The following is a 22,238-nucleotide window of genomic DNA, read 5'->3' on the forward strand; positions in this document are numbered from 1 at the left end:
TTTTCCCCCACACACGATCATTTAAAGTGACGTTTTTAAAAACGTTGTTTTTTTTCATCACATAAAGTGATGGTGTGTACGCGGCATTATTCCAAATTGGATTAATTTCATTATTTCCCTCAAAATTCTACAAACAATAGCCCAAAATGATAACGTTAAAGAAGTTTGTTATGAAATCTTTGTAAATTTATTAAAAAATCCCATGTACATAAGTATTCACAGCTTTTGCCATGACACTCAAAATTTAGCTCAGGTGCATTGTGTTTCCACTGATCATCCTTGGGATGTTTCTACTACTTGATTGGAGTCCACCTGTGGTAAATTCAGTTGATTGGACATGATTTGGAAAGGCACACACCTGTCTATATAAGGTCCCACAATTAACGAAGTATGTCAGAGCACAGACCAAGCCATGAAGTCCAAGGAATTGTCTGTAGACCTCCGAGACAGGATTGTATGGAGGCACAGATCTGGGGAAGGGTACAGAAAAATGATGTAGCATTGAAGGTCCCAATGAGCACAATGGTCTCCATAATATGTAAATGGCAGAAATTTGGCACCACCAGGACTCTTTTTAGAGAGGGCCGCCTGGACAAACAGCGATCGGGGGAGAAGAGCCTTAGTCAGGGAGGTGACCAAGAACACGATGGTCACTCTGACAGAGCTCTAGCTCTTCTCTGTGGAGAGAGGAGAACCTTCCAGAAGAACAATCATCTTTGCAGCACTCCACCAATCAGGCCTGTATGGTAGAGTTGCCAGGCGGAATCCACTCCTCAGTAAAAGACACATGATAGCCCATCTGGAGTTTGCCAAAAGGCACCTGAATGACTGTAAGAGCATGAGAAACAAAATTCTCTGGTGTGATGAAACAAAGATTGAAATCTTTGGCCTAAATGGCAAGTATCATGTCTGGGGGAAACCAGGCTCCGCTCATCACCTGGCCAATATCATCCCTGCAGCGAAGCATGGTGGTGGCAGCATCATGCCGTGGGGATGTTTTTCAGTGGCAATAAATGGGAGACTAGTCAGGATCGAGGGAAAGATGAACTCAGCAATGTACAGAGGCATCCTTGATGAAAACCTGCTTCAGAGCACTCTGGACCGCTCAGACTGGAGCGAAGGTTCATCTTCCGACAGGACAACAACCCTAAGCACACAGCCAAGATGGGACAACTCTGTGAATGTCCTTGAGTGGCCTAGCCAGAGCCCAGACTTGAACCAGATTGAACATCTCTGGAGAGATCTGAAAATGGTTGTGCACCGATGCTCCTCATCCAACTGATGGAGTTTGAGAGGTCCTTCAAAGAAGAACGAGAGAAACTGCACAAAAATAGGTGTCCCAAGCTTGTAGCATCGGACTTGAGGCTGTAAATGGTGCCAAAGGTGCTTCAACAAAGTATTGAGCAAAGACTATAGTTTTATACATGTGATTTTTTTTCCGTTTTTTTTTTTTAATACATTTGCAGATTTCAAACAAACTTCTTTCATGTTTATTTAATCCCTTTAGGAATAAGGCTGTAACATAATAAAATGTGGAAAAAGTGAAGAGCTGTGAATACTTTCTGGATGCACTGTATATATTTATATATACATATAAAGAATACTATATAAAGAAACGTGTTGTGTTAAATGACCCTCTAGAAGAAATCAAAAAGGGAGGGAAAATCATCTTGAAAATATCACATTTACTTACCTGCGTAATTCAAAGATCCTGAAAACAGCGTAAGTGTAAACATAATTGTACAAACAAAATTTAAAAGCACCACAGTTCGGCCACCTTGCTTGAAGAATCTGTGTCTGTTATAGTTAGGCAACGTCAATTGTGTCACAGACACCTGTTTTTTTAACAGGAAAACCTTCCTTCCTATTCAAATACAACCCCACCAGTGATGGCACTAAGTAAAGGAGACACATACTCTGTGGGCAACTGGAGTGGGATACTGATAGAAGGATTGTGAAAACCTGCTTGATCGTATTTGAAGACCAGCTGGGTTGAAAGTAAGGTGCTATTTTAAGAGTTTGTGAAGACCTACCACCAGTGAACGGGTACTGCAGACTCTTTTGTGGTGGCTATGGTGGGAGTGTGGTAGAGTTTGGGATAGATAATTATGCCCCTAAATCTACCTCTGCATTTTTGCATTTGCTTAGGAGCACTTCTCATGCCTCATATTTCCCATGCAGTGGTTCCCTGCTGAGTGGCTAGATAGATGGGTTGCAGAGGGGAAGCCTAGGAGGCTTTCCTGCTTCAGGGCTAATGTTGGCTTTCACATCTCTGCTTGGAGGACTGAAAGAGGCTAGGTCGCCACTCATCAGCCATGACACAAGGCATAAACATTGCTACTGCCAGGTTCTGAATGTTTACGGGGTCCCAGCATTAAAGCAGCCACTGACACCTTATGCTAACTGCTGTACAGTTTCAGGGTAACTTTGAATAATTTCTCCTTAGTACGGCTGGCCAAACATGATACAATTTTCTTGTACAGTTTTCCTTTAGATTTACCAAAACCATATAATATGAGATCAGACCTAAACACTTTCCATTTGTATGCAATTAGGTGGGCCCTGGCACTACATAGTTGAAGGTAAATCTAAAGGAAATTGAATAAGAAAAATTTTAAAATGTATGGCCAGCCTAAGGATACACTTTACAGTAAGGTGATCCAACCAGATGGAACATTAAAGAGTAACTTTTTTAAAGGATTACATATCTTATTAAAATTGAGAAGCTTTCTTATCAGTTATCAAGTCTTCATATTTTCACTGTTACTACTGCTTATCCCTCATGTTTTTATAAATGTCACCACCTAAAGTTAACAAATAAACTTTCCCAGAGAAAAAGTGCACTCCATCCCTGAAGAGAAACCTTAAAGTGGTTGTAAAGGTTCCCGTTTTGAAAAAAACAAACATGTCATACTTACCTCCACTGTGCAGTTCATTTTGCACAGAGTGGCCCCGATCCCCCTGTTCTGGGGTCCCACGGTGACTCTCTCGGCTCCTTTGGGAAGCTCTCTCCCGAGGGGGTTACCTTGTGGGCGCGCTCCGTTTCATACACTTGGCGTCCATAGCCGCAGAGTGTATGACTGAGCCCCACCCCCCCCAGTGCCCGTGTTATTGGATTTGATTGACAGAAGCGGGAGCCAATGGCTGTGCTGCTATCAATCTATCCAATGAAGAGCCGAGAAGCCGAGGAGAGAGCAAAGCGGGATCGCGCCCACGGAAATTCGGGGCTCATGTAAGTAAAACTGGGGGCCTGGGGGGCCGGACACTGCAAGGTGTTTTTTCACCTTAATACATAGGATGCATTAAGGTGAAAAAACACAAAGGTTTACAACCTTCTTAAGGTAATAACATATATCCATGGCAATATGTATAGGCAATTTTTTTGCATTGTTTTAGGAACAGGAATGCTACCATACACTACATACGTTGTAGTTAATTGTAAAGAAATAATGTGAAGGTCCCTGCATGGTCTGCATTTTTTAATAATAGATGACTCTCCCACCACATGTCATTTCTGGTCTATGCATGTATAAATCAGATATGAACAAAAAAACTTTGCGCCAAAGAAAATAAAAATTCCTCAAATTATTGCCAGCAGCAGTGTGAACGTGAGCTGACTAGCGTCAGCTAAGCGTGGCGTTTAACCACTTCATAAATCAGATATAGATATATACTGACCGATATATCCTATTAGGCAATATATAAGTACCTAGAAATCTGGTTTGTGATCAAAAGTGACTTATATATATAAGAGTAAAAGCACACACCAGAGCCCGAATTTAGGAGAGAACTCTGGCTACGATTACTTCTGCATTCGTAGGACCCCAGTAGGTTGACACAATCTGAATTTTCCTGGCAGATGTTAGCAGTGGCGCATTCGTCAATATCGTCACATTGATGTCCATCACCATGAAATCCAGGCTTGCATTCGCAGGAGAAACTTCCTATTGTATTTCTGCAGATGGCATGAGAGTGACAACCTTCATTTCCTACCATACACTCGTTAATGTCTGAACAGATATCTCCACTTGACAAAAATCCTTCAACACAGCTACAGAAGTATGATCCTGGTGAGTTCACACATACAGCTTGCTTGGCACAATAGCTTCCAACCGTTGAACATTCATCTACGTCAATGCATGAGCTGTCTTTCTGATTATACCCCGGAGGACATGTACAATAATAAGATCCAGGTAGATTTACACAGATGGCAGTGGTGTCACAAAAGAGAGTTTTGTTTAGGCATTCATTGATATCTACACAGGTGTTGCCTTGGGTTTTATATCCTTTGTCACAAGAACAATGGTAGGAGCCTGGTGAGTTAGCACAGACCATGTGATCAGAACAAGCGGAAATGCCAAGGCATTCATCAATATCTTGACACGTCTTACCGTCTCCCGTAAAGCCATATAGACATATACAGACATAAGTCCCAAGCGCGTTGTAACAAGAAGCCTTTTCATGGCACTCTGTGTAATTATACAGACACTCATCAATGTCGATGCAACTTTCACTGCTGTTGGTGAACCCTACATCACACTCACAACTGTAAGACCCAACGGTATTGATACATTTGTAGTGCATATCACAGGTTGATATGCCTAAGTCACATTCATCAATATCTACGCAAACACCTTTGGTATAATGAAAACCAGAGTCACAATGACATAGATATGAGCCAACTGTGTTGATACAGTATGAGTTATTATGGCAGATGCTTGGTTGGTGGTACTGCATGCATTCATCTATATCTTCACAATAGGAGCCATTTCCTGTATAACCAATACCACAGATACAAGAATATGAGCCAGGGCTATTAAAACATGAGCTGAAATGATGGCAACTGATGGGATCCAAGCATTCATCAATGTCTATGCATGCTGATCCATTATTATTATAACCATCCCAGCACTGGCATTTATAAGATCCAAGGCTATTGAAGCAGGTGGAATTCTTTGGACACACTGAATGTTCTAAGTTGCACTCATCAATGTCTTCACAATGGCTGCCATTCCCGGAATATCCACTATTGCAAATACATTGAAAAGACCCATCTGTGTTAATGCAGGTGGCATTATCGTGGCATATAGTCTGATTAATGCACTCATCTAAGTCTCTACAGGTGCCTTGAGCAAATGTATATCCAAAGTGGCAAAAGCATAAATAAGAGCCAATGGTGTTGTCACATTGGGAGTTGTTACCGCAAATATGACCATCTGAGCATTCGTTCATATCGGTGCAGTTGATTCCATTGCCTTGGAAACCGATAAGACAAGCACACTGATAGGATCCTGCAGTGTTGGTACACTTCGAATAATGACTACAGTTGTTTCTACTTTCTTGGCATTCATCAATGTCCCAGCAGTCAATGCCGTTTCCTGTGAATCCATTCAGACACGTGCAGTTGTAACTTCCAGGCGTGTTTGTGCAGGTAGCTGATGGGTGGCATCCTCCATTTTTTGTCTGGCATTCATCAAAGTCTATAATTTGTTACCAAAATAAGTGTCAGGAAATAATGCCATAATTTTCACAAATACAAAAAATGTATGATAACATCATGAAGGGCTGAAGGGCTTTTATATAGTCTCAAATGACTCCCTAATGTTATAGTTGTAGTGCAGATATATACATATATACATGTATAGGATATACAGTATACTGTGTGCATATATTTCTTAGCAGCAACACTGTAAATAAATGAAATCTTTGCAATCAACCCTATAGTAGTAGTAAGGACAAATAGTGGGGGTGAATCTACATACCAGGGCATAGAAAAAAAATGACAGGGTTTCTAATTTTCAGATTTAAAGGTTATCTCCAATTCATTATAATTGGAACCTGGTATTACAATGGCTTGGAACTTTACAAATATTTTTTATAAAATTAAATTGTATTTCAAAAAGCAGAGTTGCTGTACGTATTTGGCATATATGGTATTATAAAAAAATATGGCAATAGTGCAGAGAACAAAACAATTAAGTATTTTAATAGTATGTAAAAGGATCAGTAATGCCCTGTACACACGATCGTTTTCATCGGACGAACCGATCGTGTGTGGGCCCCATCGTTTTTTTTCCCATCGCTGAAAAAACTTAGAACCTGTTTTAAAATTATCTGATGGTTAAAAAACCGATAGGAAAAAACAATCGTCTGTGGGCAAGTCCATTGGTTAAAAATCCACGCATGCTCAGAATCAAGTCGACTCATGCTCGGAAGCATTAAACTTCATTTTTCTCAGCACGTCGTAGTGTTTTACGTCACCGCGTTTTGACACAAACGGATTTTTAACTGATGGTGTGTAGGCAAGACTGATGAAAGTCAGCTGCATCGGATATCTGATGAAAAAATCCATCGGTCAGTTTTCATCGGATGAACCGATCGTGTGTACGTAGCATAAAAGTGTGTTAAGTATTTATAATACAAACAAAGGGAAGAGTGGGTGTGGGTGGGGGGAAGTGGTAGAAATATGTCATTGAATTGACTTCCTGGAGTAAGGTGGAAGTATTTGTAAAGCATGACCAGATAAGAACCTTGAAGGGTAGGAGATGACATGGTTCACACATGTCCTCCTTGCAGACCAGTCCCAGGATAAGGCTCCATACAGACGGACCGTTTTGAGCAGACATGTCCGCTCGAGATTTCTGTCTGATGGTTGTACACACCATCAGACAGAAATCCGCGCGTACACGATACGCGGTGACGTGGCCGCGCCATCGCCGCGACGATGACGCGGCGACGTGTGCGGCCCTGGAAGGTCAATGCTTCCACGCATGCGTCGAATCACTACGACGCATGCGAGGGCTTTCGGCCGAGCGGACATGTACGGTGAGTCTGTACAGACGACCGAACATGTCCGACGGACAGGCTTCCAGCGGACATGTTTCTTAGCATGCTAAGAAACATTTCTCCGCTGGAAACCTGTCCCATCCGCCGGACAATTGTCCGGTCGGCCGTACACATGACCGAACATGTCTGCTGAAACTGGTCCGCGGACCAGTTTCAGCGGACATGTTCGGTCGTGTGTACAGGGCCTTAGAGAAACCTCTGAGAACTTTCGAAACATTTGAGTAGTTTATTAAGTTTGCAGCTCCTTTTCAAAGTAATCCAAGAGCATCTTCTTAATTTTGACACAACATATAGACAATTAGCATTTTTATAAGATCAGTAATAGTAGCCCCCCGTATTTTGTAATACAAGTCTTTCTTTAAGACGGAAGGCTCACTCTGCTTATTTGACTTGCCTCTATAGCTAGACAAAATGACTGAATTGTTCTTTTGGTATAAATGCTAACCGGTATATGTCTTTGACTGTATTCTGTCAGTGCTAAAACCAAACTTGTAGACACATCTTTGAAAAGAAAAGAACTCTAGATTTCAAATGTTGCCCGTGGCAACCAATCAGATTCCATTTTACATTTCATGGAAAAATTCTACAAGTTCTGACTGGTTGCCTTCCGTTGTATCCTCTTTTTCTTAAGCTTCTAATAAAATAGTAAATTTCATCCTTGCTTAAGTTACTTAAATCAGAAAAGGTTCTATTTTAATTACCCCTCTATCAAATATAAGAAATAACTACCGGTACAACATTGGTAAATTAACCTCTTTAGAATTAAAGTTTATGTAAATCAAATTACTAAAATCCCAACACAGGAAACTTTACCATGTAATGTAATGTCAAATGTAATGTCAAAAGTAATTTATTATTTTTAGATCAGCAGCTTTTAATAAAATAATAAATGGGGATGTTGTCATGAAGCTCATTGTTCAGATGACCACACTTTGACATTGCCTCATAGCTGTGCTCCTGTGTTGTCACCCTGTCAAAGGTTTCCGAATGAGACTAAAAGTGCCCATTTTAATAGACATTATACAGGTACAGTTCACTGTTGTCACCATTAGGAAACACATTCTGAGAAATGCCAGGCAGCCATTGCAGGAGTGCATGTAGACAGGTTTTGCTTGTTTTATTTAAATAAAATGGCAATATTTTATGTAACATTGTTCTTTTGCAAATACATGCCATTAATAATAGGATTTACATCTATTTAAACCTAAAACCCAACTCCTTTAACCACTTGCCAACCCGCCGCTGTCATTATACTGCGGCAGGTCGGCTTGTTCCCACAAATCTCCATAGGTGTACGTCGGCTCTTTTAAGAGCTAGCTATAGCAGGAGTGCGTGCGCCGCCCACTGAACAGCGGGGGGAGCCAATGCACGTGGCTGGCTGCCGCGATGTCCTCCGGCCACCCACGATCACTCCACAGAGAGCCAGAATGGGAATCTGTCAAACAAACAGATCCTCGTTCTGACAGGGAAGTAGAGAGAAATTGTCTGTTCCTAGTGATCAGGAACAGCAATCTTTCTCCTCCTCCAGTCAGTCCACTCCCTCCACAGTTAGAAACACCTCCCAGGGAACACATTTAACACCTTGATCACCACTAGTGTTAACCCCTACCCTGCCAGTGTAATTTATACAGTAATTAGTGCATTTTATAGCACTGATCACTGTATAAATGTCAGTGGTCCCAAAAAAGTGTCAAAATTATCCGATCTGTCCGCCTCAATGTCGCAGTCCTGCTAAAATTCACTGATCACCGCCATTACTAGTAAAAAAATATATAATAATAAAAATGCCATAAATCTATCCCCTATTTTGTAGACGCTATAACTTTTGCACAAACCAATCAATATACGCTTATAAAATGTGTAGAAGAATACATATTGGCCTAAACTGATGAAGACTTTTTTGGGGTGATGGGATTTTTATTATAGCACAGAGTATATACATTTTTTTTCAAAATTGTCGCTCTTTTTTGTTTATAGCGGTCTGTAAGTGGTTAAAATTCAGAAGCTTTCTTATCAGTTATTAAGTCTTCATGTTTTTAATGTTAACAACACTACTACTTATCCCTCATGTTTTTATAAATGTCACCACCTAAAGTTAACAAAGAAACTTTCCTAGAGAATTAGTGCACTCCATCCCTGAAGAGAAACCTTAAGGCATGGGTGCCCAACCAGTGGCCCAGGGGCCACATGTGGCCCGCAGAGCCCGCTGATGTGGCCCGCGACCTCCTGTTCTGGGATGGTGGTGGTTTGGCTAAACCCAGATCGCAGGTTGCTGACCCACCATCCCAGAGCATCAGTGTTGTGAATGAAGCCGGCGGTAGAGAAAGAAAGCAGTTGCAGAGCCACATAAGCCAGGGGTGTCGAACTTAATTTCATCGTGGGGCGCATGAGCATTATGATTTCCCACAAAAGGGCCGGATGTATCTGTAAGATTAGATGTCCATTGCATCCCCTCCCCTTACATTAGATGTCAAGAGCCACCCCAACATCAGAACTTGAGTCCCCCGCTATCCCTTACATCACAGTGGCTGGATGCATTGCTTGAAAGCAGAAAGTAAGGGTCAGGAGTAGGACCAGAGGAGGGCTGGAGCTCTCCTGCAGCTGCAGGAGAGGTGCGAGGGCCACACAAAATTGCCTAGAGGGCCGGATTCAGCCCGCGGGCCTTGTGTTTGACACCTGTGACATAAGCTGTGGCTTTCTGTATAGCGTCGGCTCCTGTCACAATCGATACCAAATGCACTCTGCCTGGGACAGCAGCAGCCGGGGAAAACTGAATGGAAGACTGTCATTAAAGGTAACTTTATTACTGAAATCACAGTGTATATATGGGTATATCTGTTCTGCAATGGTTACTAGGCTGCTTTCAAACTAATCCTGCACTTGTGGGTTACCTGCACTGAGCCATAGACTTCTGTTATTAACTGTGGGTTTGGTGCGTAAAAGTGTAGCTAACCTGCAGGAAAGCCACAGGTACACGTGGCGCGTCAGTGTGAAAGCAGTCTTAGGACCCAATCAGACCCTCCATTCACTACCGCTTACCTCCAATCCGATACACTTAAAAAAAAAAAAACAGAAGGAAATCCGTCCCCTTTCAACTGGGCAGATTGAATTGGAGGACCCATAGAGTAGCGTGTCCATATCCATTCTGCATATGTAGCGTGGACACAGACTCATCCGGGGCTGGAAGCAGTGGTACCAAACCATCACAGTCCTTTTGAGAAAATAACTGATTTATCCCTTATCACCTCTGAAATCCAAATTTCTACAGTACAGGCATACCCTGTATTTGTGTAAATGTTTAACTGTTTTTTTGTTGTGGAAAAACAAAAGAAATATGTTTTTCTAGCATTCTGACATTTCACTTTACCAGAAGTTATGTTGAACACTAATCTATAAATGTTTTCAGATATAAATATGATAGGGAAAACCAACTAAGCAGGGATGCTGCTATTTATAGCAATAGATAATGAAGAAAAATAAGACAAAAATATATTTTATGAACAATTGTTTCAGGGGTTGGCACTGCTGCGCCATCAGTCCCATCAGCAGTTTGGATTAGACAGGGAGGCTGACAGCGAGGAAGACTGAAATAGAATCCTTCTATCAAAATTTCTCTGGGTTGAAGCATCTCCATGGTGCCTTCAGATTCTTGGACTGAGATGGCAAATTGATGGTTAGGGGATAAAGAGACAAAAATCGAGGACAGTACACAAAAATAAAGGTATAGGGCCAGATCCTCAAAGAAGTTACGCTGGCGTATCTATTGATACGCCGCGTAATTTCTAGTTTGCTCCGGCGTATCTTTGTTTTGTGGATACAAAAAAGATACGCCTGAAGCTGTGCTAGATCCGACTGGCGTACGTCTTAGTACGCCGTCGGATCTAAGGTGCATATTTACGCTGGCCGCTAGGTGGCGCTTCCGTCGAATTCCGCGTTGAGTATGCAAATTAGCTAGATATACGCGAATCCACAAACGTACGTCCGGCCGGCGCTTTTTTTACGTCGTTTCCGTAAGGCTTTTTTCGGCGTATAGTTACCCCTGCTATATGAGGCGTACTCAATGTTAAGTATGGCCGTCGTTCCCGCGTAGAATTTTGAATTTTTTACGTTGTTTGCGTAAGTCGTTCGCGAATAGGGCTTTGCGTAGAATGACGTTCACGTCGTAAGCATTGGCTTGTTGCAGGTTAATTTCGAGCATGCGCACTGGGATACCCCCACGGACGGCGCATGCGCCGTTAAAAAAAACGTCATTTACGTTGGGTCAAGACGTATTAACATAAAACACGCCCCCATCACATCCATTTGAATTGCGCGCCCTTACGCCGCCAAAGTTACACTACGCCGCCGTAACTTACGGCGAAAATTCTTTCAGGATAAGGAAAATATGCTGTACGTTACGGCGGCGTAGTGTATCAGAGATACGCTACGCCAGCCGCAACAATGCGCCACGCTACGTGGATCTGCCCCATACTATGTAGAGCTATACTCCAGAAGAAAAAAGGTTTGGGAACAACTGCGCTAGGGTGAAAGATTGGGATTAATAAGCAGCAATTAGATTGTGTATAAACAAAGTAAATAACGGATAAAGGAATAATTGCGCTAAACCCAGATGTGCACTTGTGTTTAAACTAATGACCAAGTGAATGTGCTAAACCACTGTATTTATGTTTGATAAATAAATTCAATGGAGTCAGGGGGCCATAATAGCCTCTCTGCTAGCAATAATGTATATGAACCAAGTGATCAGTAACATAAATAATTGTAAACCATAACCACAATGATTGTTGAAAAAAATAACAAAACATATAGTGATATAAAGTCCATAAAGTCCAAAAATAAATTTTAGAAGATAAGTGGTAAGTCCATATAGCAAATGAAGACACCCGTGAAGATTCCAGGAATGTTGTAATTAAGCACCGAACGTGAATCCTCCACCAATCATGCAGCTGCTTACCAGAAATCTGGGTCCTGCCGGACCACTATCAACATATCTCTCAACCAAAGATTTTAAGGCAGTAGTGAGTCCTCCACTTGCACTAGAACCAATCCGTACTCAACGATGGATATAGAAGACAACAAGACAGAGCTCCACATGGCATAAAATCCGGGTGATTTATTAAAAACAGTAATAAAACTATGTAAATACAACTCACAATTCAGTTGAAAAAAACCAGCAATTGGCCTGTAACGCCGGCCGGACGTATCAGGAACAAAGAGCCACTCGTTGGAGTAATGAAGGGGATGGCGTCCACACGTCACTCACTCCACCCCGCGTTTCGTGACAGGATCACTTCGTCTCGGGGTACGAGTGGCGTGGGACGCCACCCCTTTATATAGAGACACAATAATAATCAGACAATCAATTAATTTCACTGACCAAGCCTCGCTCCGGGATCCGCACGTGCACCGGAAGTGTATCAATCTCCATCCGGGTCGCTAAGTTCACCGGAAGTCAATACTCATAGGTTGCTCAGTGTCTCCGCCTGAAAGGGCGGACACTTACGGTGTATGTGGTATCCACCGCAGCGGGGCGTGGTAGGAACACCCAAGGGGCGGGACCATGATGTCACTGCTCAGGGTTTATTTAATAAAAACAATGTAGTTCCACACACTGAGTGACAGAATATCAAATGCTACACGAGATCGCAATATATGCTACTGAGCAGTATCGAAAACTTCACCCAGCAGAGAGACCACATATAAAGAATACATATAGAAATTAGAAAGATTAAAAATAGATATTAGCTGTCAAACTAAATCATGACGCCGTGGACCAAACCCTGAGTCGTTCGCGCATGCGCCCAACCAATCACCTCCGAGTGATTGCGTTCCACATAGAGCGGCTCATGACTTAGTACGGCGAAATACCCCCCATCCCTCTAGGCCAATAACAAAAAAGGCCCAACGGCATTTGGTGTAAGGCTGCTGGAGATTAAACCTGACAGCGCTGAATACAAAGGCTCAGTGCGTCTGTGCAAGTCCTTGAGTGAAAAACACAACCTATGTCTAAATGACATGACATAGAGTGACTTTACATCGATCATATTTTAGATTTATATGTATATGAATATAAATTATTAATGAATTAATTAGTGAAAATTAGATCATTTCTATTGTGTAAGTGACCACACTAAATAAATAATTCTAAAAAATAAGGAAAAAATTATGGAAAAAATTATAAAAAAAAAATTAATTAATTGATAAAGATTTTATAAATAGATCATCTCTAATATGTGAATAACCACATTGACCAAAGTGTTTGTGAATGAATAATTATGAATAAGTTAATAGTGAAAATTAAATCATTTCTATTATGTGGGAGACCACACTAAACGAAGTCCCATATATTGGTACACGATTAGTAATTGTATCTCAGTGAATGCACACATAGTCCCCCATGTGGGGGTGTTCGGGTAGTGAAACCAAAACTTAGAAAAAATTAAATAAAAGTGAAATTATGTGAATATAAATTATTTTATAATCAATGTAAAAATACAGTTCTTAGGCAAACTTGCCCTAACTCTTTAAGGCTAATCTCCAACAGCCATCTAAACTAATTAGTTATTTCATCTACCAGACAATGTGATTGTCTTCAAATGAAAAATTATGAACTATAAATTAAGCATTATTTATGAACGCGTTAATATCGGTATCCACGTTGAGGCCATAAGGGAGGTATGTCCTCAATCTATGGATCCATGCCATTTCAGTTTTGGAAATTTCCCTAATTAGAGAACTTCCCCTCCAGTTCGGCTTATATTTGTCAATGCCCACAAACAAAGTTCCTTCAGGGTTTCTATGGTGAACCAAATCATAATGTCTTGAAACCGAATGGTTTGGAAAGCCACCTCTTATCTTGGCTATATGTTCGTTCAATCTGATTTTAAGTTCTCTTTTAGTCCTCCCCACGTACTGTAACCCACATGGGCATTGAAGTAAATAAATCACCCCTTTACTGGAGCAGGTGATAAATGGTTTTACTTCATGGGTTCGTCCAGTACTGGTGGAGGAAAAATGAGAGATCTTACGATCTTGACATTTATTTAGAAGGCACACTTGGCAATTCTTACACCTGTGGTAACCCGTAAGGTTTTGCCAAAAAACTCGTGTTTCGTTAGGAGGGTCCTGTACACTTGGGGCCACACTGGCTCCCAAGGATGAGGCTCCTCGGAATACCACGGATGGTCTTACTGGCAACACAGGTGCAAGTACAAGATCGCTTTGCAATATATGCCAGTGCTTCCTAATTAAATGTTTGATGTTTTGATGTTGTACTGAAAAGGTAGTTATGAATGGCAGAGAAAAAGTATTTCTCTCTTGTTTATTTTGAACCTTTAACAAGGATTCCCTGTTCATATCACGGGCAGATTGTACCGCCTGATCCAATGTCAAAGGATCATAACCCTTCTCAAGGAACTTGTTTGATAAAACAGCAGCCTGAATATCAAAAACTTCAACATCTGTACAGTTGCGTCTGATCCTGGTATATTGTCCTTGGGGGACTGCCTTCAACCATGGACCATAGTGGCAACTGTCCAGAGGAATGAACGAGTTCCTATCAGTCGGTTTAAAAAATGTACTGGTAACAAACGTATCGCCCACTATGCCAATATTCAAATCCAAAAAATTTACCAAAGTCTGACTTGCAGAAAAAGTAAATCTAATGCCTCTAGTGTTGTTGTTGAGGGAACTCATGAACAGATCTAAGTCATCTCTATCTCCATCCCATAGGAGGAGGACGTCGTCGATATACCTAACCCAGAGTATTACCTCAGGTTTTCGGCAATCATCGACGACGTCCTCCTCCCACTTGGCCATGAAGAGATTTGCCAGGCTGGGGGCATATTTGGCCCCCATGGCCACTCCCCTATCCTGGCGAAAAAAAACAATTATCGAACCAAAAATAGTTATGACTCGCTGCAAATTGGAGCAGGGTCATGATGAACTCGATCTGTTCTGAGGCTAGAGTTGAGTCTCTGGTCAGATAAAATCTCACAGCCTCAAGGCCAAGATCGTGGGGAATTATGGTGTAGAGGGATGTCACATCGGCTGTGACCATCCACACACCTTCCCTAGGGGATAGTCCCGACAGCAGATTAATCACCTGCTTCGTGTCTCCAATGAAGGACGGTATATTGCGCACCAGAGGCTGCAAATAAAAATCAATGTACTTGCCCACCCGGGACGTGATGGAATCAATCCCACTGACAATGGGACGTCCCGGGGGGCAAGTTTGATTCTTATGAATTTTCGGGAGATAGTATATTACCGGTGTACGGGGGGCCACCGGCACCAGGAACAGACTCTCCTTTTTGTTTAAAATCCCTTTCTGGAGGCCCTGATCTACTAAGACCTCCAGGTCGCGTTTGTATTTGACGACTGGGTCACGGCTTAAAGGGGTGTAGGTGGCATCGTCGTCCACGATGCGATGCATCTCTGCAACATAGTCGCATCTGTCTAGGACGACGATGCCACCTCCCTTATCGGCCGGCCTGATGACAAGTGATTTGTTGGAACACAACGAATCTAGTCCTGTCTCGAGAGCTTTGTTCAATCTAGCCTTCCTAATCTTCATTTTATCCAAGTCCTTAAGTACAACGTCCCTAAAGACCCTAATGCTAGCAGGTAGGGTCCCGGGATTGAACAAAGAAGCGTTGGACAGATTAGAATGCCTATATTCTGAAGCACACTGAGGCCCCTCATTAATAGGATTCGTTAAGAAGTGTCTCTTAATACTCAATTTTCTAGAGAACTTATGAACATCCATAAAGGTTTGAAATTTGCTCAGATTTCTCGGAGGTGCAAACTTCAAACCGCTCATCTAACAGATTGCAATTGCAGCTTGGTTTGGTGACTTTTTATAGGGTCACCATGGATATTTTTGACTTCCGTTCAAATAGGGTAGTTAATACAGTGGGGGTGTTTGATTCCACCCCATTACCCACCACTTCTGAAGTAAGTGGGCTCTTCATGAGATTGAAAAATCTCATGACAGCAGAAATACATACCCAGTGGGACATTGTTTTTTTGGAGACTTATGTCAAGAGTGGGATGGTTCCTAGGAGCCTACGGTGGGAGGTCAGTCCTCAGACAGATGAGTCTGACTTGATCGGTGGGGCCAAATATTTCAATGATGCTGGCACTTCCTTCTTGCGCTTTCTAGCGGAGAGGAAGAGAGACAAACTGATCAAGCTAGACTCTGAGATTAAGTTGGTTAAGGAATCATTGATTCCTCACAAAAAGGAGGAGGAATATCAGGATTACTCCGCCAACCTCCAAAAAAATCTCGAAAAAGAGGATAAAGACCAAAAAGTGAAGAAGAAAAAGAAATACAACCGCGACTTAGAGGATTATAAGTCGAGGTTGGTATTCAAATGGCAGACAAAAATTGCCTCAGATGCGGAGGACAGAGAGACAATGGATACAACTCCACAAATCTCTGTTGCCCTTCCTGTGCCCTCACAGCGCACATTGGTTTCAAACAATAGGGTGGACCAACCTAGCACTTCAACATCTTCCCAGGTCCAACAGAAACCTAGGGTTAAGGTTAAAAACTCTAAAAAAGATACGGTTCAGTCTAATACTCCTATTAGAGGCCGACAGAAATTTAAAGGTCATAGATCGGAGCCTCAATTCCAACATTATAGGACTGACTCTCCAGTAGGTCGAGACCAGACAACCTCGTTTAGAAATTCCACACAAATGGAATTTAACCCTCAAAGCAGAAGAGATGGTATCTATGACTTTAATATTCCAACTCAGAATCGCTTCTTCCCTTTATTAGACCCCATGGGGCCCTATGGGCTTGGACCCAGGGATGCTCCATATAATAATTGGGAGAGATTCTTTCCCCCACCCGGTTTTGGATCACTGGATAGGGGCTATGGGAGTTTCAGACCCGAAAATATACAGGGGCCTCCCCCATCTCGCTCTCCCTATAATTGGGGTTTTCCCAGGAGCCATCACGGCCCAGCATGGCCTACAGAACCAAGAGAGGGACCAGAGGGGGGAGGAGAGCCCAAGCATCCAAAGAGAAGAAGAGTGTAGGAGTTGGCATTTACAACTTAAGCCAACAAACACTCACATATTCTGAAAAAGAGCTGTTAGATAAGGGTTTGAAGTTTGCACCTCCGAGAAATCTGAGCAAATTTCAAACCTTTATGGATGTTCATAAGTTCTCTAGAAAATTGAGTATTAAGAGACACTTCTTAACGAATCCTATTAATGAGGGGCCTCAGTGTGCTTCAGAATATAGGCATTCTAATCTGTCCAACGCTTCTTTGTTCAATCCCGGGACCCTACCTGCTAGCATTAGGGTCTTTAGGGACGTTGTACTTAAGGACTTGGATAAAATGAAGATTAGGAAGGCTAGATTGAACAAAGCTCTCGAGACAGGACTAGATTCGTTGTGTTCCAACAAATCACTTGTCATCAGGCCGGCCGATAAGGGAGGTGGCATCGTCGTCCTAGACAGATGCGACTATGTTGCAGAGATGCATCGCATCGTGGACGACGATGCCACCTACACCCCTTTAAGCCGTGACCCAGTCGTCAAATACAAACGCGACCTGGAGGTCTTAGTAGATCAGGGCCTCCAGAAAGGGATTTTAAACAAAAAGGAGAGTCTGTTCCTGGTGCCGGTGGCCCCCCGAACACCGGTAATATACTATCTCCCGAAAATTCATAAGAATCAAACTTGCCCCCCGGGACGTCCCATTGTCAGTGGGATTGATTCCATCACGTCCCGGGTGGGCAAGTACATTGATTTTTATTTGCAGCCTCTGGTGCGCAATATACCGTCCTTCATTGGAGACACGAAGCAGGTGATTAATCTGCTGTCGGGACTATCCCCTAGGGAAGGTGTGTGGATGGTCACAGCCGATGTGACATCCCTCTACACCATAATTCCCCACGATCTTGGCCTTGAGGCTGTGAGATTTTATCTGACCAGAGACTCAACTCTAGCCTCAGAACAGATCGAGTTCATCATGACCCTGCTCCAATTTGCAGCGAGTCATAACTATTTTTGGTTCGATAATTGTTTTTTTCGCCAGGATAGGGGAGTGGCCATGGGGGCCAAATATGCCCCCAGCCTGGCAAATCTCTTCATGGCCAAGTGGGAGGAGGACGTCGTCGATGATTGCCGAAAACCTGAGGTAATACTCTGGGTTAGGTATATCGACGACGTCCTCCTCCTATGGGATGGAGATAGAGATGACTTAGATCTGTTCATGAGTTCCCTCAACAACAACACTAGAGGCATTAGATTTACTTTTTCTGCAAGTCAGACTTTGGTAAATTTTTTGGATTTGAATATTGGCATAGTGGGCGATAAGTTTGTTACCAGTACATTTTTTAAACCGACTGATAGGAACTCGTTCATTCCTCTGGACAGTTGCCACTATGGTCCATGGTTGAAGGCAGTCCCCCAAGGACAATATACCAGGATCAGACGCAACTGTACAGATGGTGAAGTTTTTGATATTCAGGCTGTTGTTTTATCAAACAAGTTCCTTGAGAAGGGTTATGATCCTTTGACATTGGATCAGGCGGTACAATCTGCCCGTGATATGAACAGGGAATCCTTGTTAAAGGTTCAAAATAAACAAGAGAGAAATACTTTTTCTCTGCCATTCATAACTACCTTTTCAGTACAACATCAAAACATCAAACATTTAATTAGGAAGCACTGGCATATATTGCAAAGCGATCTTGTACTTGCACCTGTGTTGCCAGTAAGACCATCCGTGGTATTCCGAGGAGCCTCATCCTTGGGAGCCAGTGTGGCCCCAAGTGTACAGGACCCTCCTAACGAAACACGAGTTTTTTGGCAAAACCTTACGGGTTACCACAGGTGTAAGAATTGCCAAGTGTGCCTTCTAAATAAATGTCAAGATCGTAAGATCTCTCATTTTTCCTCCACCAGTACTGGACGAACCCATGAAGTAAAACCATTTATCACCTGCTCCAGTAAAGGGGTGATTTATTTACTTCAATGCCCATGTGGGTTACAGTACGTGGGGAGGACTAAAAGAGAACTTAAAATCAGATTGAACGAACATATAGCCAAGATAAAAGGTGGCTTTCCAAACCATTCGGTTTCAAGACATTATGATTTGGTTCACCATAGAAACCCTGAAGGAACTTTGTTTGTGGGCATTGACAAATATAAGCCGAACTGGAGGGGAAGTTCTCTAATTAGGGAAATTTCCAAAACTGAAATGGCATGGATCCATAGATTGAGGACATACCTCCCTTATGGCCTCAACGTGGATACCGATATTAACGCGTTCATAAATAATGCTTAATTTATAGTTCATAATTTTTCATTTGAAGACAATCACATTGTCTGGTAGATGAAATAACTAATTAGTTTAAATGGCTGTTGGAGATTAGCCTTAAAGAGTTAGGGCAAGTTTGCCTAAGAACTGTATTTTTACATTGATTATAAAATAATTTATATTCACATAATTTCACTTTTATTTAATTTTTTCTAAGTTTTGGTTTCACTACCCGAACACCCCCACATGGGGGACTATGTGTGCATTCACTGAGATACAATTACTAATCGTGTACCAATATATGGGACTTCGTTTAGTGTGGTCTCCCACATAATAGAAACGATTTAATTTTCACTATTAACTTATTCATAATTATTCATTCACAAACACTTTGGTCAATGTGGTTATTCACATATTAGAGATGATCTATTTATAAAATCTTTATCAATTAATTCAATTTTTTTTTATAATTTTTTCCATAATTTTTTCCTTATTTTTTAGAATTATTTATTTAGTGTGGTCACTTACACAATAGAAATGATCTAATTTTCACTAATTAATTCATTAATAATTTATATTCATATACATATAAATCTAAAATATGATCGATGTAAAGTCACTCTATGTCATGTCATTTAGACATAGGTTGTGTTTTTCACTCAAGGACTTGCACAGACGCACTGAGCCTTTGTATTCAGCGCTGTCAGGTTTAATCTCCAGCAGCCTTACACCTAATGCCGTTGGGCCTTTTTTGTTATTGGCCTAGAGGGATGGGGGGTATTTCGCCGTACTAAGTCATGAGCCGCTCTATGTGGAACGCAATCACTCGGAGGTGATTGGTTGGGCGCATGCGCGAACGACTCAGGGTTTGGTCCACGGCGTCATGATTTAGTTTGACAGCTAATATCTATTTTTAATCTTTCTAATTTCTATATGTATTCTTTATATGTGGCCTCTCTGCTGGGTGAAGTTTTCGATACTGCTCAGTAGCATATATTGCGATCTCGTGTAGCATTTGATATTCTGTCACTCAGTGTGTGGAACTACATTGTTTTTATTAAATAAACCCTGAGCAGTGACATCATGGTCCCGCCCCTTGTTCCTACCACGCCCCGCTGCGGTGGATACCACATACACCGTAAGTGTCCGCCCTTTCAGGCGGAGACACTGAGCAACCTATGAGTATTGACTTCCGGTGAACTTAGCGACCCGGATGGAGATTGATACACTTCCGGTGCACGTGCGGATCCCGGAGCGAGGCTTGGTCAGTGAAATTAATTGATTGTCTGATTATTATTGTGTCTCTATATAAAGGGGTGGCGTCCCACGCCACTCGTACCCCGAGACTAAGTGATCTTGTCACGAAACGCAGGGTGGAGTGAGTGACGTGTGGACGCCATCCCCTTCATTACTCCAACGAGTGGCTCTTTGTTCCTGATACGTCCGGCCGGCGTTACAGGCCAATTGCTGTTTTTTTTCAACTGAATTGTGAGTTGTATGTACATAGTTTTATTACTGTTTTTAATAAATCACCCGGATTTTATGCCATGTGGAGCTCTGTCTTGTTGTCTTCTATATCCATCGTTGAGTACGGATTGGTTCTAGTGCAAGTGGAGGACTCACTACTGCCTTAAAATCTTTGGTTGAGAGATATGTTGATAGTGGTCCGGCAGGACCCAGATTTCTGGTAAGCAGCTGCATGATTGGTGGAGGATTCACGTTTGGTGCTTAATTACAACATTCCTGGAATCTTCACGGGTGTCTTCATTTGCTATATGGACTTACCACTTATCTTCTAAAATTTATTTTTGGACTTTATGGACTTTATATCACTATATATTTTGTTATTTTTTTCAACAATCATTGTGGTTATGGTTTACAATTATTTATGTTACTGATCACTTGGTTCATATACATTATTGCTAGCAGAGAGGCTATTATGGCCCCCTGACTCCATTGAATTTATTTATCAAATATAAATACAGTACAGTGGTTTAGCACATTCACTTGGTCATTAGTTTAAACACAAGTGCACATCTGGGTTTAGCGCAATTATTCCTTTATACTCCAGAAGAGCTGCTTGGTAATTTGGGTTCTCTGTTCTGCGTCTTGACTCCAAGAACACCTTCAGCCCCCCCCCCCCCCCACACCTGGTTGATTGAAAGTTACTGCAAGCACTTAAAGGAACACAGGCATAGGCATGCGCACAGGTGTGCCGAGTGTGACTGGGCACACCCTAATTACTCCATGCGCATTAGCACTATCACTCTGTGCCAGCAGGGAGTGCAATGTGTCGGGGCCATATATATATATATATATATATATTGAGCTTTAGGGTGACACCCTAATCATCCTGTGCAGCACAGGTTTCCCCTACTGCCCTCCCCTCCCACTGCACAAATCCGACTTCCCTCCTCTCCTCTCCCGTCAGCTGTTGCTGTGGAGATGTTTTAGGATGAGTGGGGGAAGGGGCTAGTAATTATTAAATTTACTGGCCCCTTCCCTTTCTGAATGAACATTGTGAGTTATCGGTAATGTGTGTTTGAGCTTTGGAGTGCACACCCTAATGCAATTGGCTGCGCACACCTATGAGTTGCATATTGGTTGTATTTAAATTTTGGTTTGGATTTCAACTTTAAAACCTAACTCTAGGCAATTTTATTTCCCCCATGCAGTGTGGCTGTACCCGCACTGCATGTGTTAACCGTGGGGGAGTGCCGTTTTCTGGAGGATTGAAGCATCAGGTGAGTATATGCTTTCTGCTCACCCCTAGACAAAACATTCAATTGACCTGTGGGGCGTGGGGACAGCCCCACTGCATGTGAAAAAAATATGTTTTTTGCCTCAAATTGGTCTTTAACCCCTTCCCTACCGACGCATTGTCAAATGACGTCTGCAGGAACCCTCCCTCAATCCGGGTGGACGTCATATGACGTCCTGTATTCCCGGCGTTCTAGGGCACGCGCGGTACCGCTCGTGACCCGGCACGCGTGCCCGGCGGCCGCGATTGCCGCCAGGCACCCCGCGATTGCCGATGATCACGGCAGGAGTGTGGATCTGTGTGTGTAAACACACAGATCCACCTCCTGTCAGAGGTGAGGAGACCAATGT

At 42.4% G+C, this 22,238-nt stretch overlaps 1 protein-coding gene across 1 annotated transcript; it reads right to left on the minus strand.

Annotated features, from left to right (window-relative positions):
- Positions 1 to 3,690: 3,690 nt before the first annotated feature.
- LOC120935784 (latent-transforming growth factor beta-binding protein 1-like) lies at positions 3,691 to 15,667 on the minus strand. Its single transcript, XM_040347845.1, has 2 exons — positions 15,124 to 15,667; positions 3,691 to 5,480 (listed from the first exon to the last, which is right to left on the minus strand). The coding sequence occupies exons 1-2, from the start codon at positions 15,665 to 15,667 to the stop codon at positions 3,691 to 3,693; spliced, it is 2,334 nt and encodes a 777-aa protein (XP_040203779.1).
- Between the last annotated feature and the right edge of the window lie 6,571 nt (positions 15,668 to 22,238).

This window comes from Rana temporaria, chromosome 4 (genome assembly GCF_905171775.1).
Source record: "Rana temporaria chromosome 4, aRanTem1.1, whole genome shotgun sequence".
Classification (NCBI taxonomy): Eukaryota; Metazoa; Chordata; class Amphibia; order Anura; family Ranidae; genus Rana; species Rana temporaria.

Bases quoted from the DNA above. Each gene is read 5' to 3' on its own strand.
- LOC120935784 (XM_040347845.1), bottom strand. From the start codon at position 15,667: ATGAGCGGTTTGAAGTTTGCACCTCCGAGAAATCTGAGCAAATTTCAA. The intron at 5,481-15,123 runs GTACACCGGTAA...AACAAATTATAG, and splicing joins CCTGGTGCCGGTGGCCCCCC to ACTTTGATGAATGCCAGACA.